We start from the raw sequence: 19,386 nt of genomic DNA, 5'->3' as shown, positions 1-19,386 counted from the left end.
AGTTTGCTACTATATATCGACAGGTATATTTTCATGTCCAGGATTGCAAGACTTCTGATACCTACTGTAGCTATTCTATACCAAAAAGCATGATGATATTTGTTGACGTGTGGCAGTAAATAAAGTAAGATAGAACTTCTTTGGGCTTGACCTATAAATGCACGTTTTACATAACAGTTATTACATCAATTGGTAACACTAAACAAACTCTCACCAGAGGGAGTTTTCAGAGGAACACATATCTAGTCAAATCCTTAATACTACCAAGAACTGGAATTTCCCCACAAGACCCAAAAATATACTATTTCTTGAACTGTGCAAATCATTTTTACCAAATCATTTCTATGCCCAATGTAGCCTCTTTTTCTGCAAGTAGGAAGCGAATCTCTTGAATGTATTTGTTATTCAAAAATATTGAATGATTTTTCTTTGGCTATGGATTATTTACAAAACATTGTCCTGCATATTCATGACATGTTATTCAAGCTGTTTGTTGTAACTGGTAAGGTAAATTATATGACTGATATTCTACTGTTCTTTTACTGGATGAGTGTACAACCACTTCGGGAACAAACACCTGTGCACGCAAACAAAGTTTGGGTTCCACAAACATTTGTGCCAGTAAAACTGGATCTTACAAATCAAAGTGGGCACAAAAGTGAACATAACAGCTGCAAATTATTTTTAAAATACAAGTGAGTATTTATTTATTCCACATTAGCACCTTTTCTTGCAAACAGTTACTGACTTCAATGGGTTGTTTACATGTATAACAATTACTCACAAGGAGAAGGGAGTTGCTGAAGGTTAGTACTCACATGGCACCTCCTCCAATTCACCTTGTATTAAAGGCAAAATTGTTTTTACTTTAGAAAGAGATTAAAAATAAAAATGGAATAATTACCTCAAAAGTGAGTTTATTTTTCTCTTTATCAGAGAAAGGGAACCTCTGACATACCACATCTCTTAAATACTCCTCCACAAATTCCATGGTTTGTGCAAATCTCTCCTTAATTTCATCTTTGGAAGTCCCACTGCTGTCATAGCTGGAGGGGAAAAAATTAAACGAATTTAAAATGCACATAAATAGAAAAAAAATTAATCCAAGTTTGTCAAGATCCAAATAAAGTTAAGCCTGTTAAACAATTTATCCCAAATCAAGGAGACAGGAAGCTGAGACCATAATTTCCTGGCATTTGCTGCTTTTTCCCATATGCTCACTTTGCCCTATTTTAAAGTATGTGAAAATGCAAGGTTTGTACCAATAGAAAGAAAGACAGAAAGAAAGAAAGACATTTTTCTAATAGAAATGGTGACAAGTGACATACAGCAGCAAGAGAGCAGATGAGACCATGAAGTGCTAACTCTGAGTACAAGCAGGATTTTTTTCTGAAAGTAAAAACATTTAAATTATTTTATTTTTTTAAATACACATTCTAGATCAGTTTTTAAAGAAAAATCCACAGTTAGGAATATGGGTGGGAGTGGAAATCTTTTTTTAAAATTATGTATTATGGGAAATAGTTTGCCTGGCTTGAGCACTTATTTTTCCCTTTAGCTTTTAAATCTGAAGATGGTCTATTGGATTTCCTTCAGAAAATTAACCTAGGGGGAGGAAAGTTTAGCAGTGAAGTATTGCAATGAAGCAGTAGAGATTTAGAGACCCCAACTGAACAGAACGCGAAGTGCTTATTCCCTGGGACTGGAAAAAACTAATAAAAATCAAGTTAATTTTTATCTTTTAAAACATTATCTTGCTAGGAACACCTGAACACATTAAAGTATTTTAAAAATTATTTCTATTACAATAGTAACTAGAGGCCACAACCGAAAGACCAGAATCTCTCTTTGCTAGATCCTGTATCAAAACGTAGTCCCCTGCCCTGGAGAGCTTACACGTTGATTAGACAAGGAGACACAAGATGTGACGGGAAACAAAGGCACAAAGATTTTAAGTGACTTGCCTAGGTCACACAGCAAGTTACTGGTAAAGCCAGGAATAGAACACAGGTGTCTCAAATCCCAGCCCAGTGAACTATGCACAGGACTCTGTTGCCTCTTGGGGAAAATAAAATGCAGCAACCATTCAAAACAATTGAGCTATTCTATTCAATGAAGTTCTTCTCTGCAAGTTTCTCCATAGACATGTTTTTAATACCACCAGGCTTCAATACCAATAATAGGCTGGCAAGAAAGCATCAGTACAGAAGTGAAAAAGATGACATATTAGTTTAGGGTTTGTTTGTTTTTAAATTAAAAAATGATTTAATTTCCTTCTCTTTCATACCTCTCCATCAAGTACTTACTCATCAATAGCAATTTCAGAAGGTATCTCAGACCATAGGCGAGCATACTTCACCGGTGTTACTTGTTCTTGGGGATCACGGTCAACATGCATATGCAGCATCATCCGGCAGAATGATGCTCTTAGATCATATGGTAAGTTTTCATCAGACATACAACGAAGAATGAGATCCACATCCAACTGGCCAGATATTTCATTTATGGCCAAGTACTGTCGATCAAGGCACATTCTAGCAAAAAGATTGAGCTGGTACCTGAAGAGAAGAAACTTACACCTTAGTTTCCAGAAGTTAATATAAGGAAAGCACCTAAAAAGGTCAATAGTGTTTAGCAATTAATGTTTTAGTTAAAAAGAAATGTTACTGCTATTAATCAATAGGTACAGGATGTTCTAAAAATAGAACAAATCATTTCCCAACACAAATAAAGGTAACAATTGGCATCTGAGGGTCCGGACAACAGCTTTCCAAAAGTCACCTAGTTTGTCACTGTGTTGTATATTCTGAAGAATTAAGCAGCACTCGGTTTTTCTTTGCTAATGCTATTTCTTATTAAATACAGAAAGATTGCAGCAGCCTCGTCGTTTTAGAAGTTGGCATACTTCTCACTGGCAGCTCTCAAGCTACTCTTGATTGCTTAGGCAATGGAGTCAATGAGACTATTAAACTGATTAAAGTTGGACATATGCCTAAGTATCCTGGTGAACTGAGGCTTCAGTCTCCATACCAATTAGTCACAGGCAGATATAACAATTGAGTTCATGTACCTTCGTTTTTTTGCTCCCAAAAGATCTAGTCAACAAGAACAGAACAGGCACCTAGCACTGAAATTAATGCAAATACAACAGACTAATAATTAAACTTTTGTTGCTAACTTATCATAAAGCACATGCAGAGTATGAGTGCTTATATAGTCCTTACTGACCTTAACTCTAAAGAAGGTGGTTTTTCAATAAAAAGATAACAAGGAATTTAATTGAATTTTAAGAAAAACCGAGTGCTGCTTAATTCTTCAGAATATACAACACAGTGACAAACTAGGTGACTTTTGGAAAGCTGTTGTCCTGACCCTCAGATGCCAATTGTTACCTTTATTTGTGTTGGGAAATGATTTGTTCTATTTTTAGTTCATGGAATTTTTCATTACAGAATTGCTTCCTACTCTCTTCATTATACATATATATACTCATTGGTTTGTTATTGAAAGGTTAGAAGAAATTACTGTTAAGAGCATTTAAACAACTCTTTTTGGGAAGAATTCATAAGAAGTGCATGGACTTTGCAAACAGATAAAGGGGAGAAAAAACAGTTAGAACAGGTCCACTTTGGGCCTGAAACTCTTAAGTAGTCCAAATCCAAAACATCCATTCTAATCCCTTTTAACAAGTTTACCAGATGAACTATTTAAAGTTTTTCAACACAATATGCAAGGCCAAAGTGATAAGTAGTTAAAAAGGAATTCTGGTGGTACTTTTTGCACAACAATAGCCAATGGTCTGTCAAACTATTCTCAAAAGTTTATAGCCCAGACACAGGAATTTGGTCTGAGATGGAACTTGGAATTACAATGCGCCAAGAAACTGGTGTCTAGCCAAGTCATCTGGAAGCACTGCCTCATATTAGAAGCATAGCTTAATAGTGCAAAAAGGCAAAAAAAAAAAAAAAAAAAAAAATCATTAAACCAAACTTCTTGTGGGGTTTTTGCAAGTTCATACAGTGTCCCGGTGAGAACTTCAGGACATTTCTAAGTCTGGAGCTCACAAATAAAAAAAGTGATACAGAACTGTAATGACATCTTAGAAAAAGAGCTGTTTGCAGGTTAAAACCCTTTCCTTTACTCTGAGTGCTGGCTCACCTTCCTTTCAACAACCTCTATTACAGCTCGGATTTTTCAAGTTAAAAAGTTAAGATCCTCATGAAGAAAATCAAATTATTGTGGAGAAAGCCGGACTCATGAGCATCTCCAGGAGGAGACTTACCACAGATATATGCTACCTTGTATGTAAATGCTACCAAACTCTTACACACTTTGAACCCCACTTTTTCTGTATTTACGCTTACATTTTCTCATTGAAAAAAGAAAAGGAGTACTTGTGGCACCTTAGAGACTAACCAATTTAAATTAAAATTTAAATTTAAACCAAATAAATTGGTTAGTCTCTAAGGTGCCACAAGTACTCCTTTTCTTTTTGCGAATACAGACTAACACGGCTGTTACTCTGAAACCATTTTCTCATTGATTACTTGACTTCTTTGGACATCAATCACAACTCTGTGCTTCTAGTGAATTTACTGTGCACAGAAAGCTTTACACCTTTTTCTATTGGGTACTGAGTCCAGCATTTTAAGTCTTTATTTGGAACTAATTAACTGATTGTATTGAAAAGGCCTTCACCCATCCAGTGCTTATTACCCTATCAAAACCAACTACTGCACACAGTGTTAACCTGTAATAGCTGAGTATATCCCGATCTTCCTTCTGCCCTTCCTTAGCATCCTGAGCCAACTCTCTGACACTCTTACTGCGGATTTCCTTGTTGCTGTCTCGCCAGAATAGCCAAACTTCTTCCTCATCTTCTCCAACCTCCAGAGTGTTTTCTCCACTTGATACCTCTTCAAACTCAAACCGAGAGAGAACCAACCTTGCAGAAAGAAAGGGATTAAACAACAAAATAATGCAGTCCATGATATCTTAAAATATGTTGTTTTAGGACAACTGCTGAGTTGCACAGGGGCACAGTAACAGTGATCTGCATAGTCGCTCTGGAGACTTGCATTCATGGTACTATACATAGCTTTTGTTTCTCAACATGGCCACACAAAAAATCCCAAATAATGTAGGTAAAATCGAAGAGACATTGCCTTATGCTACATGATGACCTTAGGTGTTCAGATACTATTGTTTGAGCATGGTATTAAAACCTAGTTAGAGCAAAGCGCTGAATATGCAATGTGAACAGTAATCCACATAGACATATGGTATATTTTTGATTGGTTCTAAAAGGGAATTTAATTTTGTGGTCATCTATGTGGCTAAAGAAACAAGGGTATCACCTAGGGCAAGACAAATTAATGTCCAAAAAGACTTCTATGTAGGAAGCATTGATTCAAAAAACATCTAGGAGGATATTATCAATCAGTTTATATATTCACCCAAACTCTTTAATTGAGCAAGCAAACTTTGATCTATTCAATATCCCACAAATGAAAAATGGAACAGAACTTCATTCGCTTTGGGTGTCAGAAACATAATTAAGTTAGAAGAATGACCTCAGACCTAAAATGGTAATCAGGGTTCTTAGAACCTGGCCAAAAGAAGGGTCACTAACTACATAAGCAAGAGGCACAAATTAAACAGATCAGCAAGAGACACTGAAACCTGGCAGAGTTCTGGTAGAGAGACAAACATTAAGACACAAGATTTTTAATCTTGTCCAGCCTGGAAATAGCACCTTCAAGTCTCTCCTGTTTACCTAGGTTTCATTTATTATCTAGCAAAGACAGATTTTACTCTTCTTGACCTCTTTTTTTCCCCAATATTAATCTTCTCTCAATTCCACATGCCAAGTAAACCCAGCTTTATCGAAGCTAGTTGGAATTTGGTGCCCGTTATGGAAGCACATGCATCGTTTGGTTGTTCCCAAGAGGTGAAAACTGAAATTTTGACCTGAGGTGGAATGGGCGACAATAAAAATACCAGCTTTTGCACTGCTGTGGGCATGTGCACAGCGGTCAGAGAGCTGGCTGAAAATTTCTCATCAGAATGATTCTTCCGATTAAAAATGTGCTTTTCACGAGACTGAAATTTCCTGCGAAAAATTTCATTTTTGCACGCACACACAAAAAAATATCAGATTTTTCTTGAGGAAAACCAAAATGATGGCTCCCCACCTGACAGGCTCTTGTCAATTTCACAATCCCTATGTGAAATAGATAAAACCTTTCCTGGAGAACTTCTAAGGCTGAGCACCAGGATGCTCTTCCTCCCCTGGGAAATGGGAAGCTGAGTGTCTGGGCTCTCTGCCTCTCCAGCTCCTGGATCTGCAAAAGGAGGCAGACTCTCTTCCTGACTGGCTCCTAGAGCTGCAGGTAGAGAATTAACAGCAAGGGTAGAAAGCTCTTTTAATTTCATTTGTGAAATTAACAAGAGCTTTCTGGGTGGACAGCAGGGAAGCCAAAAAAATTCCATTTCAATTCCCCCAAACTGGAATTTTTCTTAAAAACCTTTCCTGAGGAAGATGATGATGATGTTTTGATGCTTTTGATGTTTTGTCTTAGTTCAGCACAATTTTTTTATTCAAAAATGTGAAAGTTTTCATGGGAAGAATTTTTCATTTTTCAGAGAGCTCTAAGTTCCTAAAGGCGCTGCTGACTGCAGTCAATCTGCCATGGCAAACGTAAGGGCCAGGAGAACAACCAGACTCATGAGATGTGGAACACCATCTTATACATGCCTGCTGCTACATAGCAAATCCCAGAATAACTGCTTATCCAGCTCAGATGAGAGAGCATTTTAGCACTTTTTAATTAAAATGGTTCAAGACTTAAAACATGTTACATAAGACTGCAGCTTCTCTTAGTGTTATCAAGCTTCCTGATGAAAATGTTAAATATCTGAAAGCTATTTAGAGTACACAGGGCTAGGAATCCATGTGGCAGTCATTTTGGTGCCTCCAACACTCATCTATCGTGTACTTAGAAAGGCCCTCACACATTCTAAGTTTGGTACTCTCTGTAGTCTTGAGGCTCGTGTTCTCAACGCTCTGACCCACCTTCCTTATATGCCAATTAGAAAGCTATTCATAAATAAGTCTCAGCTTACTTTGTCTCTATGAGTATGTCTGCATTGGCTGGATTCAACACAGCTTTACAAATCAGTTCCTGTGTCACCGGAATAGACTTGTTCATGGAAACACACAGATCTGAGAGATAATCCAAAAACCTATTGGGAAATAAAAAGACAGAACACATTAAATCTCTGTCGAGGTTCTTCAGTTGACTCATTCTACATTTTATAAAGAGAAAACATTTGGAAAAACCAAGTTACGTTGCAAAGCAAGTGAGGCCATTACCTTGACGGAAAGTCATGGTCTGGCTCAGAGGCAAGAGTGGATTAAACATGCTTCCCAAATACAGAAACAAGTTGCCTGCAACAGATCTCAGAATAAGAGGAAAAGGTAACTTGGTCCCAATATCAATCCGTCTTACCTGGGCTCCCTGTTTTTTCTCACAAGACTAACAAAAGTATCAATCTCAGCAGCCGTAATGTGCTTCTCCAGCAGTTTGCGATTGTTATGAAGCAACGCTGTAATAGTATCTTCCGCCAAAACGTCATAACCAATTTGTTTCTGCATGAAGCCGAACTGCTTGGCTATGTATTCCTGAGAAAGAAGGAGGAAAAGGTATTCTAATCTCACTTGAAATTTAAAGGAAAAATTGTTAGCTGTTTATATCAGTATCCTAAAGGAACAGCTTGGTTAGGTTCTATTGTTTCTATGATTTAGGATCACACTGAAAAGCAGGGAAAAAACATAACACGGAACAGCTTAAACTGTACCCAATCTTGGGTAAACAAACCCACCTACCCACACCACCAGCCTTTTAGACAGGTTAACACATAACTAACCTGATTCTTTCTGTAATCTTGCTGTGAGTGCCTCAGCACCCTGTAGCAGAGCCGGCAAATGTGTCTGAAAGGAGCATGACGCTGGTCCCCAAGCTCCTCCAGCCTCAACATTGGCCCATCTCCACAGTCTGTAAACGGTGCTTGTAACAGCTTGAAAATCTATGGGATTATTTTTGAAAATAAAGATTGATAAGTGCTACCTAAACTTAATGAAGGTCAGTGGGTGTACCTACACATGCCCATGCCCCCTTGTTGCTACTTTATGGCCTCTGTCTTGTCAGAACCAGAGCATAGTTTAAATCTTGCCTACACCACCACAGCCACATGTCAATTCTGGAGGCCATCAGTTTCTTTCACATGAACTTTCATAAAGCTTCTTATAGCTGCAAAGTCTGGACAAAGGAGCAGTCTCTGAAAAGGACGTGGCTGATCACTTATGTCCAACCCTAGATGCTTTTCCTTTTATCCTTTGGTTCTGCCCCTTGTGGCATCTTCCAGCAATGGGACACCCAGAGTTACACTTTGACCGACACCGCCAGAAGATTGCTCAAAGCTAGTGAGGCAGAATTTGCCTTATCCCAACTAACTTGTACTGTTCCTGTATTCCGAGCACCTACTCTCTCCTCAGAATCTCTGTCACATGATGAAAACGATCTTACCTGCTTTAGGATATTTTGCTCTCTCATCAGCTTTTGCCGCTCACGATTTGGTTTAGAAAATACCACTTCAAGCACATCTTGCCCAGAATTAGTTCCACCCGTAACAAAGTAAACCAAATCTTCCAGCAGCTTGGTAACAGACCTATATAAAAAACAAAAGTGTCAACACAGAATTGGAACAGTCAGTTGTGAAAAGAATTAACAAAGACTGAAATGTTTCAAATGTTATGTTAAAACGATTTAACCAGGAGATAATCCAGAGGTAAGAGCACATGGGAGTGGAACAACAACTAACTGGAAACTAGTTTTCCTGGTTGATGTAGATTTATTGTTAAATAGCCACATTACAGAGGAAGTGGAAATGCCGTATCTTTAGTACTCAATACACGGGCTATTGTGTTATTGTACGGCCAGATAATCAGATAGAGGGCCTCAACTCAAATAGAGGCCTACATTTTGGAAGTTTAAGGTCCTTATTTCTATGTACCAGGCTGTACACATTCATTACATGTAGTCACAAATTCTACAGACACTGCAAGGGGTGAGGGGGGGGTTGCAAGAAGTCATGTGTTCAGCCCTTGAAGCAAGTTAAATTAGATGTTCCACATTCATTTTCCAGACTGTTTCAACATAGGCACGCAATGGACCATTCCTCCCAGCCCTACAATGAATACAGATTCATAGGCCAGAAGGGACCATAATGATCAGCTCTAGTCTGACCTCCTGCACTTTGCAGGCTACAGAACCTCACCTACCCATTCCTTTAGTAGGCCCATAACCTCTGGCTGAGTTACTGAGTTAAATCTTGATTTAAAGATTAAGTTACAAAGAATCCACCATTTACTCTAGTTTAAACCAGCAGTTGACCCATGCCCCATCGTGCAGAGGAAGGTGGAAAAAACCAGTCTTTCTGCCAATCTTGCCTGCGAGAAAATTCCTTCCTGTCCCCAAATATAGCAAATCAGTTAGACCCTGAACATGCCAGACACCTGGGAAAGAATCCTCCCCGTCTAGTGTCCCATGTCCAGCTGCTGGGGATATTTCAAATTAGCAGTTGCACATGGGCCATATGCCATTGTAGGCAGTCTCATCATACATCCCCTTTATTAAACTTACCAAGCTCAGTCTTGAAAGAAGTTAGGTCCCCCCCCCCACATACCCCTCTTGAAAGGCTGTTCCAGAACTTAACTCCTCAAAGATTAGAAACCTTTGTCTAATTTCAGATCTAAATGTACTCATGACCAGTTTATATCATTTGTTCTTGTGCCAACATTAGTCCTTAACTTAAGTAACTTCTCTTCCTCCCTGGTGCTTATATTTCTGATGTATTTGTGGAGAGCAATCATATCTCCCCTCAACCTTTGCTGTGTTAGGCTAAACAAGCCAAGTTCCTTAAGTTGGTTCTCCATTCCTCTGATCATCCTAGTAGCCCTTCTCGCTCCCTGTTCCATTTTGAATTCATCTTTCTTAAACATACATGGAAGATCAGAATTGCACACAGTATTAGAAATGAGGTCTCACCAGTGCCTTGTACAATGGTAATAATACTTTCTTAGCTCTACTGGAAATACCTCACCTGATGCATCCTAGGATTATATTAGCTTTTTTTCACGGTCGCATCACATTGGTAACTCTTAGTCATCCTCTGATCGACAAATACACCCAGATCTTTCTCCTTCTCTGTCACTTCAAAATGGGAAGTACTCAGTTTATAGTGAAAAGTCTTGTTAGTTTCTAAATGCATAACTATTAAATTTCATCCTATTTCTATCACTCTGGTTTTCAAGGTCATCCAAATCTTCTCATATGAGATTCTGGTTCTCCTCGGTCTTTGCAATTCATACCAAATTTGCATCATCTGCAAATTTTATTGGCACAGAAAGTGAGAGCGTGCTAAGGTCATTACTGAAAATGTTAAAGAAGATTGGTCCCAGAACTGATCCTCGAGGAACTCCGCTAGTAACCTCACTCCAGTCTGATAGTTCACCTTTCAACATAACCCACTGTAGTCTCCCTTTTAACCAGATCCTTACTGACCTTTTAATTCTTATATCAATCCCCATCTTCTCCCATTTAACTAATAATTTCCCATGTGGAACGGTATCAAATGCTTTACTGAAATCCAGGTAGATTAGATCAACTGCATTTCATTTATCTAGATAACTGGTTATCTTCTCAAAGAAATAGACCAGATCTACCTTACTCGATCTACCTTTTGTAAAATCACATTATACTTTATGACAATTACTGTTTACCTCTATGTTAACTGTGCTCTCTTTCAAAATTTGTTCTAAGTGCATACAGTTGAGGCCTAGTGTCTAGTTCAGGGATCTCAAACTCAAATCACCACGAGGCCACATGAGGATTAGTACATTGGCCCGAGGGCCGCATCACTGACACCTTTTCACAGTGGCGGATTTAGAGTTAGTGGGGCCCTGTGCTCAGCTTCATTTTTGGGCCCCTGTGGGGGGAGCACTCTCTTATTCCCCCCCCCCTTTTTTATTTTTTTTTTCTCCTTTCTCCTCCTGGGGCTCAGGGCTGGGGGGGAGTTAGGGTGTGGGAGGGGGCTCAGGGTGGGGGTGCAGGGTCTGGGCAGGAGTTAGGGTATGGGAGGAGGCTCAGGGTGGGGGTGCGGGGTCTGGGCAGGAGTTAGGGACTTAGGGTGTGGGAGGGGGCACAGGGCTGGGGCAGGCAAGGGGGGCAGAGCACTTACCTGGGGCAGCTCCTGTTTGGTGCAGGGGGGGGTGCAGGTGGTTCCGCGCAGTGCGGCACCGCCCCCATGGCCGCGATTCTGGGAGCCGCCCGCCGCCAGGCAGAGCCGCCCGGATTGCAGGGACTGCAGGGCCCTGGGCTGCAGCTCTAAAGCCCCTTTTGGAATGTGGCCCTGCGAACATGGGCAGAGGACTCAGGAGGAGCAGGGGCAGCCGGAGAGAAGCAGCAGTTTCCCCTGCAAAGCGCCGCTTCTCTGCGGCCAGTTGTGCAGCTGTCCTGTCCTCCTCCTGAGTCCTCCAGCCTGCGTTCGCAGCGCTCCCACCATCCACAACCCCCGCCTGCTGCCCTGAACATGCTGTGTCCCTCCCCCCTCCCTCCTGGAAAGTCCTAAGCATCACCAAACAGCTGTTTGGCGGCAGGCCGAGGAGCGGGGACTCAGCGTGCTGGGGGGGCGGAGGTGGGGGGGCGGGGAACTATGGCAGGCCACAGGAAATAACTCTGGGGGCTGCATGCGGCCCGCGTGTTTGAGACCCTCAGTCTAGTTCCTAAGATATCAATTCTGCAGAAAATCAAGGAGGGCTTCCGGGAACAGAGACTGAGATCCTCTGATATCACAGAATCATAGAAATGTAAGGTAGATATCAATAATCAAATCCAACCCCTTGAGCTGTACCAATACCATGTAAACCTAGATCTCCCTGACAGATGTTTGTCCAACCTCTTTTTAAAAACCTCCAACGATAAGGTTTCCACAACCTCCCAGGGACGCCTATTCCAGAGTGTAACTACCCCTGTAGTTAGAAAGTTTTTCTAATTTTTCTAGTTTTTCTAACCTAAATCTCCCTTGCTGCAGATTAAGTCCATTACTTCTTATCCTACCTTCAGTGGACATGGAGAACAACTGACCACTGTTCTCTTTATAACAGCCTTTAACTTATTTGAAGAGTGTTATCAAGTTCCCCCTCAGTCTTCTCTTCTCAAGACTAAACATGCCCAGCTTTTTAACCTTTCCTTCAAAGGCACATTTTCTAAACTTCTTCTCTTTTTTTTCTTTTTCTTCTGGACTATCTCCAATTTGCCCCCATCTTTCCTAAAACGTGGCACGCAGAACTGAGTAGAGCAGGACAATAACCTCCTATTTCTTACATACGACACTCCTGTTAATAAACCCCAGAATGATATTAGCCTTTCTCACAACTGTATCACATTGTTGACTCATTCAATTTACAATTCACTATAACCCCCAGATCCTTTTCAGAAGTACTACCATCTAGTCAGTTATTCCCCATTTTGTAGGTGTGCATTTGATTTTTCCTCCTTAAGTGAAGTACTTTGCACTAGGGCCTAGGCTATTGAATTTCATCCTGTTGCATTCAGACCAATTCTCCAATCTGTCAAGGTCGCTTTGAATTCTAATCCTGTTTTCCAAAGATCTTGCAACCCCTCCCAGTTTGGTGTCACCTGCAAATGTTATGATGAAAATACTGAAAAGCATCGGATCCAGGACTGACCCCTGTGGGACCTTACTAGATACACCCTCCCAGTTTGTCAGTTTTCAGGGTATAATGAACAGTCATGGATGGGGTCCACTGCTTTCTATATGTACGGGTTTTGGTCGATGTGATCTATATTGTGCCGGGATTCATTGGTGATGCTCCCCACAAGCCTATATTCATCCCCTCTGTGAAGGCATGTGGGGGAAGCAAATTTCTCCAGTAAGCAATTAGTAGTTGATAACTACTCTTTGAGTATGGTCTTTCAACCAGCTGTAAAGCCATTTTATAGTAATTTCATCTAGACCGCATCTCCATAGTTTGCTTATGAGAATGTCATGTGGGATGGTGTCAAAAGACTTATTAAAATCAAGATATATCATATCTACTGCTTCCCTCCATCCACTAGGCCAGTAACCCTGTGAAAGATTTGTTCCTGACAAATCCATGCTAGCGATTACTTATAACCCCATCACCATCCATGTGCTTACAACATGATTTTTAATAATTTGTTCCACTGTCTTTCCAGTTATCGAAGTTAGGCTGACCGGTCTGTAATTTCCAAGGTTCTCTTTGTTCTTTCAAACACAAGGGTGGGGAATAAAACTAACTTCAGTAAAGGCAGCAGCCCTATTAGTACAAGAAGCTTGCTTCTTGAGCCTCCTACCTTCTTTCGTTCTGGGTGATCGTTCCCTTTTCCAACTTGCCAGCAATGGAACCCAACACTTTGCTTGCATCGTTTGCAAAGTCCAAGTCCCGAACTTCTGCAGGAGAAACTGGTACTATAGCAAAAGCTTCTTTGTCCTCTTTTACTGGAGAGGTACCAATCTAAAACCCAAGGCAATTTTAGTATCACACTAAGACAAAAAGGGGCAAAGCAGCAGTAAAGTAACTCAGTAATATTAAGACATGAAAGAAACCACAGTCCTAACAACAGTTGAGATTAGAAACAGCAGTACAAGATTTTTGATAGAATAAGTTTAACAACAAAACACTTCAATGCAAATCTATAGTTCTCCAATTCAAGACTTTTGCAGTCTCAAACCAGACTGCAAAAACGTTACCACAAACACCCAAAAGACATGCTGTTCCTGATGATTACATTATAGAGAAAACTAAAAAGCCCAATCACTCAACTAATGTTAGTGCTTAATTTTTTCGTTACAATACTTAATATTGCACTGTTATTTGACTAACTCAGCAGAATAATAAGCCTCAAGGGCTCAGCATTTTTAATATTGGAAGTATTTTTATGAAAACACAGAAGTCAAAAGAAGGATTTGTTAAAGTTACAGGACTTACTTTAAGCATCACAGGTTTCTCTTCTTCTTTATCAATTGGGATGTTGGTGCTATGAACCCAGGTGTTAGTACACAGGTGTCTAAGCCTGACATAGGAGTTCCTACAACACAGCCAATAGTTGTAACAATTAGACAGTTTCCAAGACACGTAACTGATCAGTAATCCTAGGTGTGTACAACTTCCAAGTCATTGGCAGGAACGACTAATCGGAGACAGATTATTTTCTGCTGGAAACAGGGTGTCCCATAATTAGAATAAAGCTTTTCAAATTAGCAACACAAGTTAAAACTCTTCAGTTTTTTCTGTATTGTGAACTCCACTCCAAAGTGCATCTATATCTTAACTTACTGCAGCTGAACTTCCAACAATTCCTGTGCATAAATGGGAAAGGAAAAGCTACCCGAAAGCAGTACTTATTCTTTGAAAACCATTTGACCACTTACCATGCACAATCTATACCTGTTCAAGTGTCACAGAAAGTAATAAAAAATTGTTCCCATAAAAAACAAAAAAGTTGCCACAGGGGACACTCACCTCACACACACACGCGCATAAACTCTCTGCGCCCGATATATTTATTTAATAGTATAAAGCAGCAAAGACTAGGGGACTGCTAGCAGTCCTTTCACCTCAGAAGACATTGGTTTAAATTTCTGTTAGGTCAGAATTTTCCACAAATTTGGTGGTCTCAACCTAAGCCACAGCTCAGATCAAAAACCACAACCAGGGGCATCATGTCAATCTACTGACAGACTAAGAACTAGAACAGCAGGGCAAACCAGGGTAAACCAGGAAGGATTAAGCTAGCCGAGCACTGATTTGTGTGTGTAGGAAGCATGCACAGCACTCATGTAATCACAATTACACATGAACAGTTTTTTTGTTCCCTTGTTTTGGAGCTGGAATTTCAACTTAGCCACGAAATGTTACTTAAAACTCAGGATCTGTTAAGGTGGCTCACCTTTAGTGACTAACACAAATATTCTGAAACAATTTGCAGTAAAACAAACAAGTTCAAGTTTACCCACACAAACGTGAAGGGTATGCCTACACCTTCTCAGTGGTGTGATTCCCAGCACAGGTAGGCAGACTTGCATGAGCTCCTCTTGAGCTAGCACGCTAATACCAGCGGTGTGGACATTGTGACATGGCAGCAGCTTGGGCTAGCCATCCAAGCTCAGACCCAGGGGATCAGGCTTGGACTCAGGTGGCTAGCCCAAGCTGCTGCCCATGTCACAATGCTATTTTAGTGCGCTAACTCAAGAGAAGCTAGAGCAAATCTGCTTGCCTGTGCTGGGACCCACACCTCCCAGCTACCATGTAGACATACTCAAAGTTTTATGCCTAAAAGGTAGAGTCACATCAATAGTTTTTACATGGTCTCAAGAAACTTCCTAGTCACAGAGACCCTTAAGCCTAACTATACAAAAAAGCCGACACTCTTCAAGTTTTTAAGAACTGCTTATCTGTGACAACTGATGACCATCGTGGAATAATTTTATTCCTAGTGTTGGCTTCAGAAACGCTTTGCTCCTATTGGTCTCCTCTAGATCTATGCTTTGCACTTACCACACAAAGTACAATGCAAGAGAATGGCTACAAAGGAAGTATTAGCCACCACATATCTGCACCTGTACAACTGCTGAAAGCCATACAAGACACTCACTGAAAGGAACTCAATTTAGTTTACTAAATAGGACACATGGAGTTCATTGATTCTGACCTGGAGATCAATCAATCAATCAGTTTAGACAAAATGCAAATTATTTATATAAAAAGCAGATTACTTCATCTTTGGAGCATGCAATGTGTCTTAACTAAGTTTGTAATGCATGTAGTGCCAATAAATAGCACCATTAAAATGTTTCATTAGTAGAAAATAACACTGTTGAGCATGAGGAGCAATATGCAGAATTCACACACCTAGAACATAAGAATGGCCCTACTAGGTCAGACCTTTGGTCCATCTAGCCCAGTATCCTGCCTTCCGACTGTGGCAGGTGCCAGGTGACCCAGAGGGAATGAACAGAATAGGTAATCATCAAGTGATCCATTTCCTGTCGCTCATTCCCAGCTTCTGGCAAACAGAGGATAGGGACTCCATTCCTGCCCATCCCGGCTAATAGCCATTGATGGGTCTATCCCCCATGAATTTATCTAGTTCTTTTTTGAACCCTGTTACGGTCTTGGCCTTCACAACATCCTCTGGCAAGGTGTTCCACAGGTTGACTGTGCGTTGTGTGAAGAAATGCTTCCTTTTATTTGTTTTAAACCTGCTGCCTATTAATTTCATTTGGTGACCCCTAGTTCTTGTATTATGAGAAGTAGTAAAGAACACTTCCTTATCTACTTTCTCTATACCAGTCATGATTTAATAGACCTCAATCATATCTCCCCTTAGCTGTCTCTTTTCCAAGCTGAAAAGTCCCAGTCTTATTAATCTCTCCTCATATGGAAGCCATTCCATACCCCTAATCATTTTTGTTGTCTTTTTCTGAACCTTTTCCAATTCCAATATATCTTTTTTGAGATGGGGCGACCATGTCTTCACACAGTATTCAAGATGTGGGCATATCATCGATTTATATAGAGGCAACATGATATTTTCTGTCCTATTATCTATTCTTTAATTATTCCCAGCATTCTGTTCGCTTTTTTGACTGCCGCTGCACAGTGACTCCAAGATCTCTTTCTTGAGTGGTAACAGCTAATTTAGACCCCGTTGTTTTATACGTGTAGTTGGGATTATGCTTTCCAATGTGCATTACTTTGCATTTATCAACATTAAATTTCATCTGCCATTTTGTTGCCTAGTCACTCAATTTTGTGAGATCCTTTTGTAGCTCTTCTCAGTCTGCCTGGGTCTTAACTATCTTAAGTAATTTTGTATCTGTACATTTTGCCACCTCACTGTTGACCCCTTTTTCCAGATCATTTATGAATATGTTGAATAGGACTGGTCCCAGAACAGACCCCCTGGAGGACACCACTATTTACCTCTCTCCACTCTGAAAACTGACCATTTATACCTACCCTTTGTTTCCTATCTTTTAATCAGTTACCAATCCATGAGAGCACCTTCTTTCTTATCCCATGGCAGCTTACTTTGCGTAAGAGCTTTTGTCAAAGGCATTCTGAAAATTTAAGTACACTATATCCACTGGCTCCCCTTGGTCCACATGTTTGTTGACCCCCTCAAAGAATTCTAGTTGATTGGTGGGGCATGATTTCCCTTTACTAAAACCATGTTGACTCTTCCTCAACAAATTATGTTCAGCTATATGTCTGACAATATTGTTCTTGGTTATAGTTTCAACCAGTTTGCCCAGTACTAAAGTCAGGCTTTCAGGCCTATAATTGCTGGGATCACCTCTGGAGCCCCCCCCCCCCTTTTTTTTTTTAACCTAACCCTTTAGCAATATAGATAGAGTGTGAACATGAATTCAGGAGACCTGAATCCTATCCCTGGCTTGCTGCAGGACCTTGGGCAAGTCACTTCCGCTCTGTGCCTCAGTTTCCCCCGCTGGAACGTGGGGATAATGATATTGCCATCTCCTTTATAAACTGCTTGAAGATATATTGATGAAGTACTATATAACTGTTAGGTGTTACTACTATTAATACCTTTAATTAACTTGAAAGAGAAACAGTGAAAAACTGTTCTGTAATCTTAAAAATAAATGCTATAGTGTCTCCATCTTTCAGCATCCCGTGGTTCTAGTAGCATCATCATCCAAGGAGGATATTCAGCTCAAACTGGGTACTGTTGTAAGCCTGTAAGAAGTGAGAACCTATTGAATTTAACATCATACCTTGGGACAAGGCTATCTCCCCCTCGTAAAGTGGTGGGGTCCAGCTCAAAGATAGAGGAGATATCGTTTCCTTCAGGTACGGACACCAGAGAGTAAGCCATCTTCTCCTGAGCATTATGCAACCCTCTTCTGGATGCATCTTGGTCAGGATCTGTCTATGGAAAGAATCCAATCAAATGAAGTCAGAAATGCTATCCCAAGAACTGTCAGACCAGTGTGAAAAGCCAAGCATTATATCAATGTGTTTTATAATTTGTGCACACAAATATCGACCTCTCCAAGCGCTGGTACTAGCAGAAGCTCCAGCTGTGCTTTAGAACAGAAATAAAACTGACAGACAATTAGCTGCTTTTGCCAAATACAGTTCTTCACTTTGTCTGCTGTTGGTAACTTTTGAACATCTCTGGGTTATAATGTAATAATTCCTAAGTAATGCTGTGTCTATGTCTTTTTACATTAAGTGCCAGAAAATACACTCAAATTGCCAAAACATTCACTTCACAACACACTGAAAACCCAGATTAGCTTCAGACTCTGCTGCAGATGATCCATGTCCGACAAAAGCCTTACCCTAGAGACTGCTGCTGAAGGGCTCCAGAAGTCTACTTGATAACTATAATTTTAAATAAATATTTTGTAAGCAGCAAAAATGACAGCTGGCAATTCTGTTTCCCAGTCACGTCAATATCAACGGTATCTAACGGATTCCAACAGCAGAAACGGAATTATAGTGGTCAGTCACTGACGAAAAAATGAAAGGTAACCAAGAAGTTAGCCAGCTGGTAGTATTCACCTCAGTTCATGGCATTTATCCTTGCACATTCAAATGTGTCCAATGCACAACAGAAAAACAAGGCAACAACATCTGCTAGCACAATATTAAGTGTTGACCAGGTTAATACTTTCATTAATGAATTTAGCTTTATTAATGCATTGAGACATGAAATCACCAACATTTCTTAAATGAACAAGAACTTGGATGACTACATTATCAAGTAGAAACAATGAGGAGTCCTTGTGGCAGCTTGGAGACTAAAATTTATTTGCATCTGATGAAGTGGGTTTTAGCCCACGAAAGCTTATGCCATAATAAATGTGTTACTCTCCAACGTGCTATAAGGACTCCTCGTTGTTTTTGCTGATACAAACTAACACGGCTACCACTCTGAAAAGTATAAAGTAGCAAAGTCAGAAAAACTGAAGCTCAAGGTGGGAAAATATGAGGAAAAGCTGTGGTTCACCCTTCCTTTAAGACCTTTCTTGGGAACATCAGCAGGAATCTCCAATCAGTAAGGTAAAGATGTTAGCAAGTGAGGCCAAGACTTTCAAAACACAGGGGCCCAAGGCCCATATTTAAACATGATTTTTAAAATGAGCTGAGAACCAACAACTCCAATGAACTTCAATGGGAAATGTTGGGATCTCAGTACTGGTGAACGTCAGGCCACTTAGTAAGGGACCTCAGCAGTGAGTTAGGAG

General features: G+C 40.3%; 1 protein-coding gene across 1 annotated transcript in view; it reads right to left on the bottom strand.

Annotated features, from left to right (window-relative positions):
- ITPR1 (inositol 1,4,5-trisphosphate receptor type 1) overlaps positions 1 to 19,386 on the bottom strand; it is a 233,385-nt gene that overhangs the window by 145,142 nt on the left and 68,857 nt on the right. Inside the window, exons 11-20 of the mRNA XM_077821751.1 lie at positions 17,908 to 18,062; positions 14,096 to 14,195; positions 13,461 to 13,621; positions 8,589 to 8,730; positions 7,930 to 8,088; positions 7,512 to 7,684; positions 7,126 to 7,245; positions 4,751 to 4,945; positions 2,307 to 2,558; positions 905 to 1,046 (exon numbers count right to left, since the gene is read on the bottom strand). Coding sequence (XP_077677877.1) covers positions 905 to 1,046; positions 2,307 to 2,558; positions 4,751 to 4,945; positions 7,126 to 7,245; positions 7,512 to 7,684; positions 7,930 to 8,088; positions 8,589 to 8,730; positions 13,461 to 13,621; positions 14,096 to 14,195; positions 17,908 to 18,062 — 1,599 coding nt within the window. The remainder of the gene's footprint in view (positions 1 to 904; positions 1,047 to 2,306; positions 2,559 to 4,750; positions 4,946 to 7,125; positions 7,246 to 7,511; positions 7,685 to 7,929; positions 8,089 to 8,588; positions 8,731 to 13,460; positions 13,622 to 14,095; positions 14,196 to 17,907; positions 18,063 to 19,386) is intronic.

This window comes from Eretmochelys imbricata, chromosome 7, assembly GCF_965152235.1.
Source record: "Eretmochelys imbricata isolate rEreImb1 chromosome 7, rEreImb1.hap1, whole genome shotgun sequence".
Taxonomy (NCBI): Eukaryota; Metazoa; Chordata; order Testudines; family Cheloniidae; genus Eretmochelys; species Eretmochelys imbricata.
Note: the sequence above shows the minus strand (reverse complement) of the source record. Positions and strands in the feature narration are given on the sequence as shown.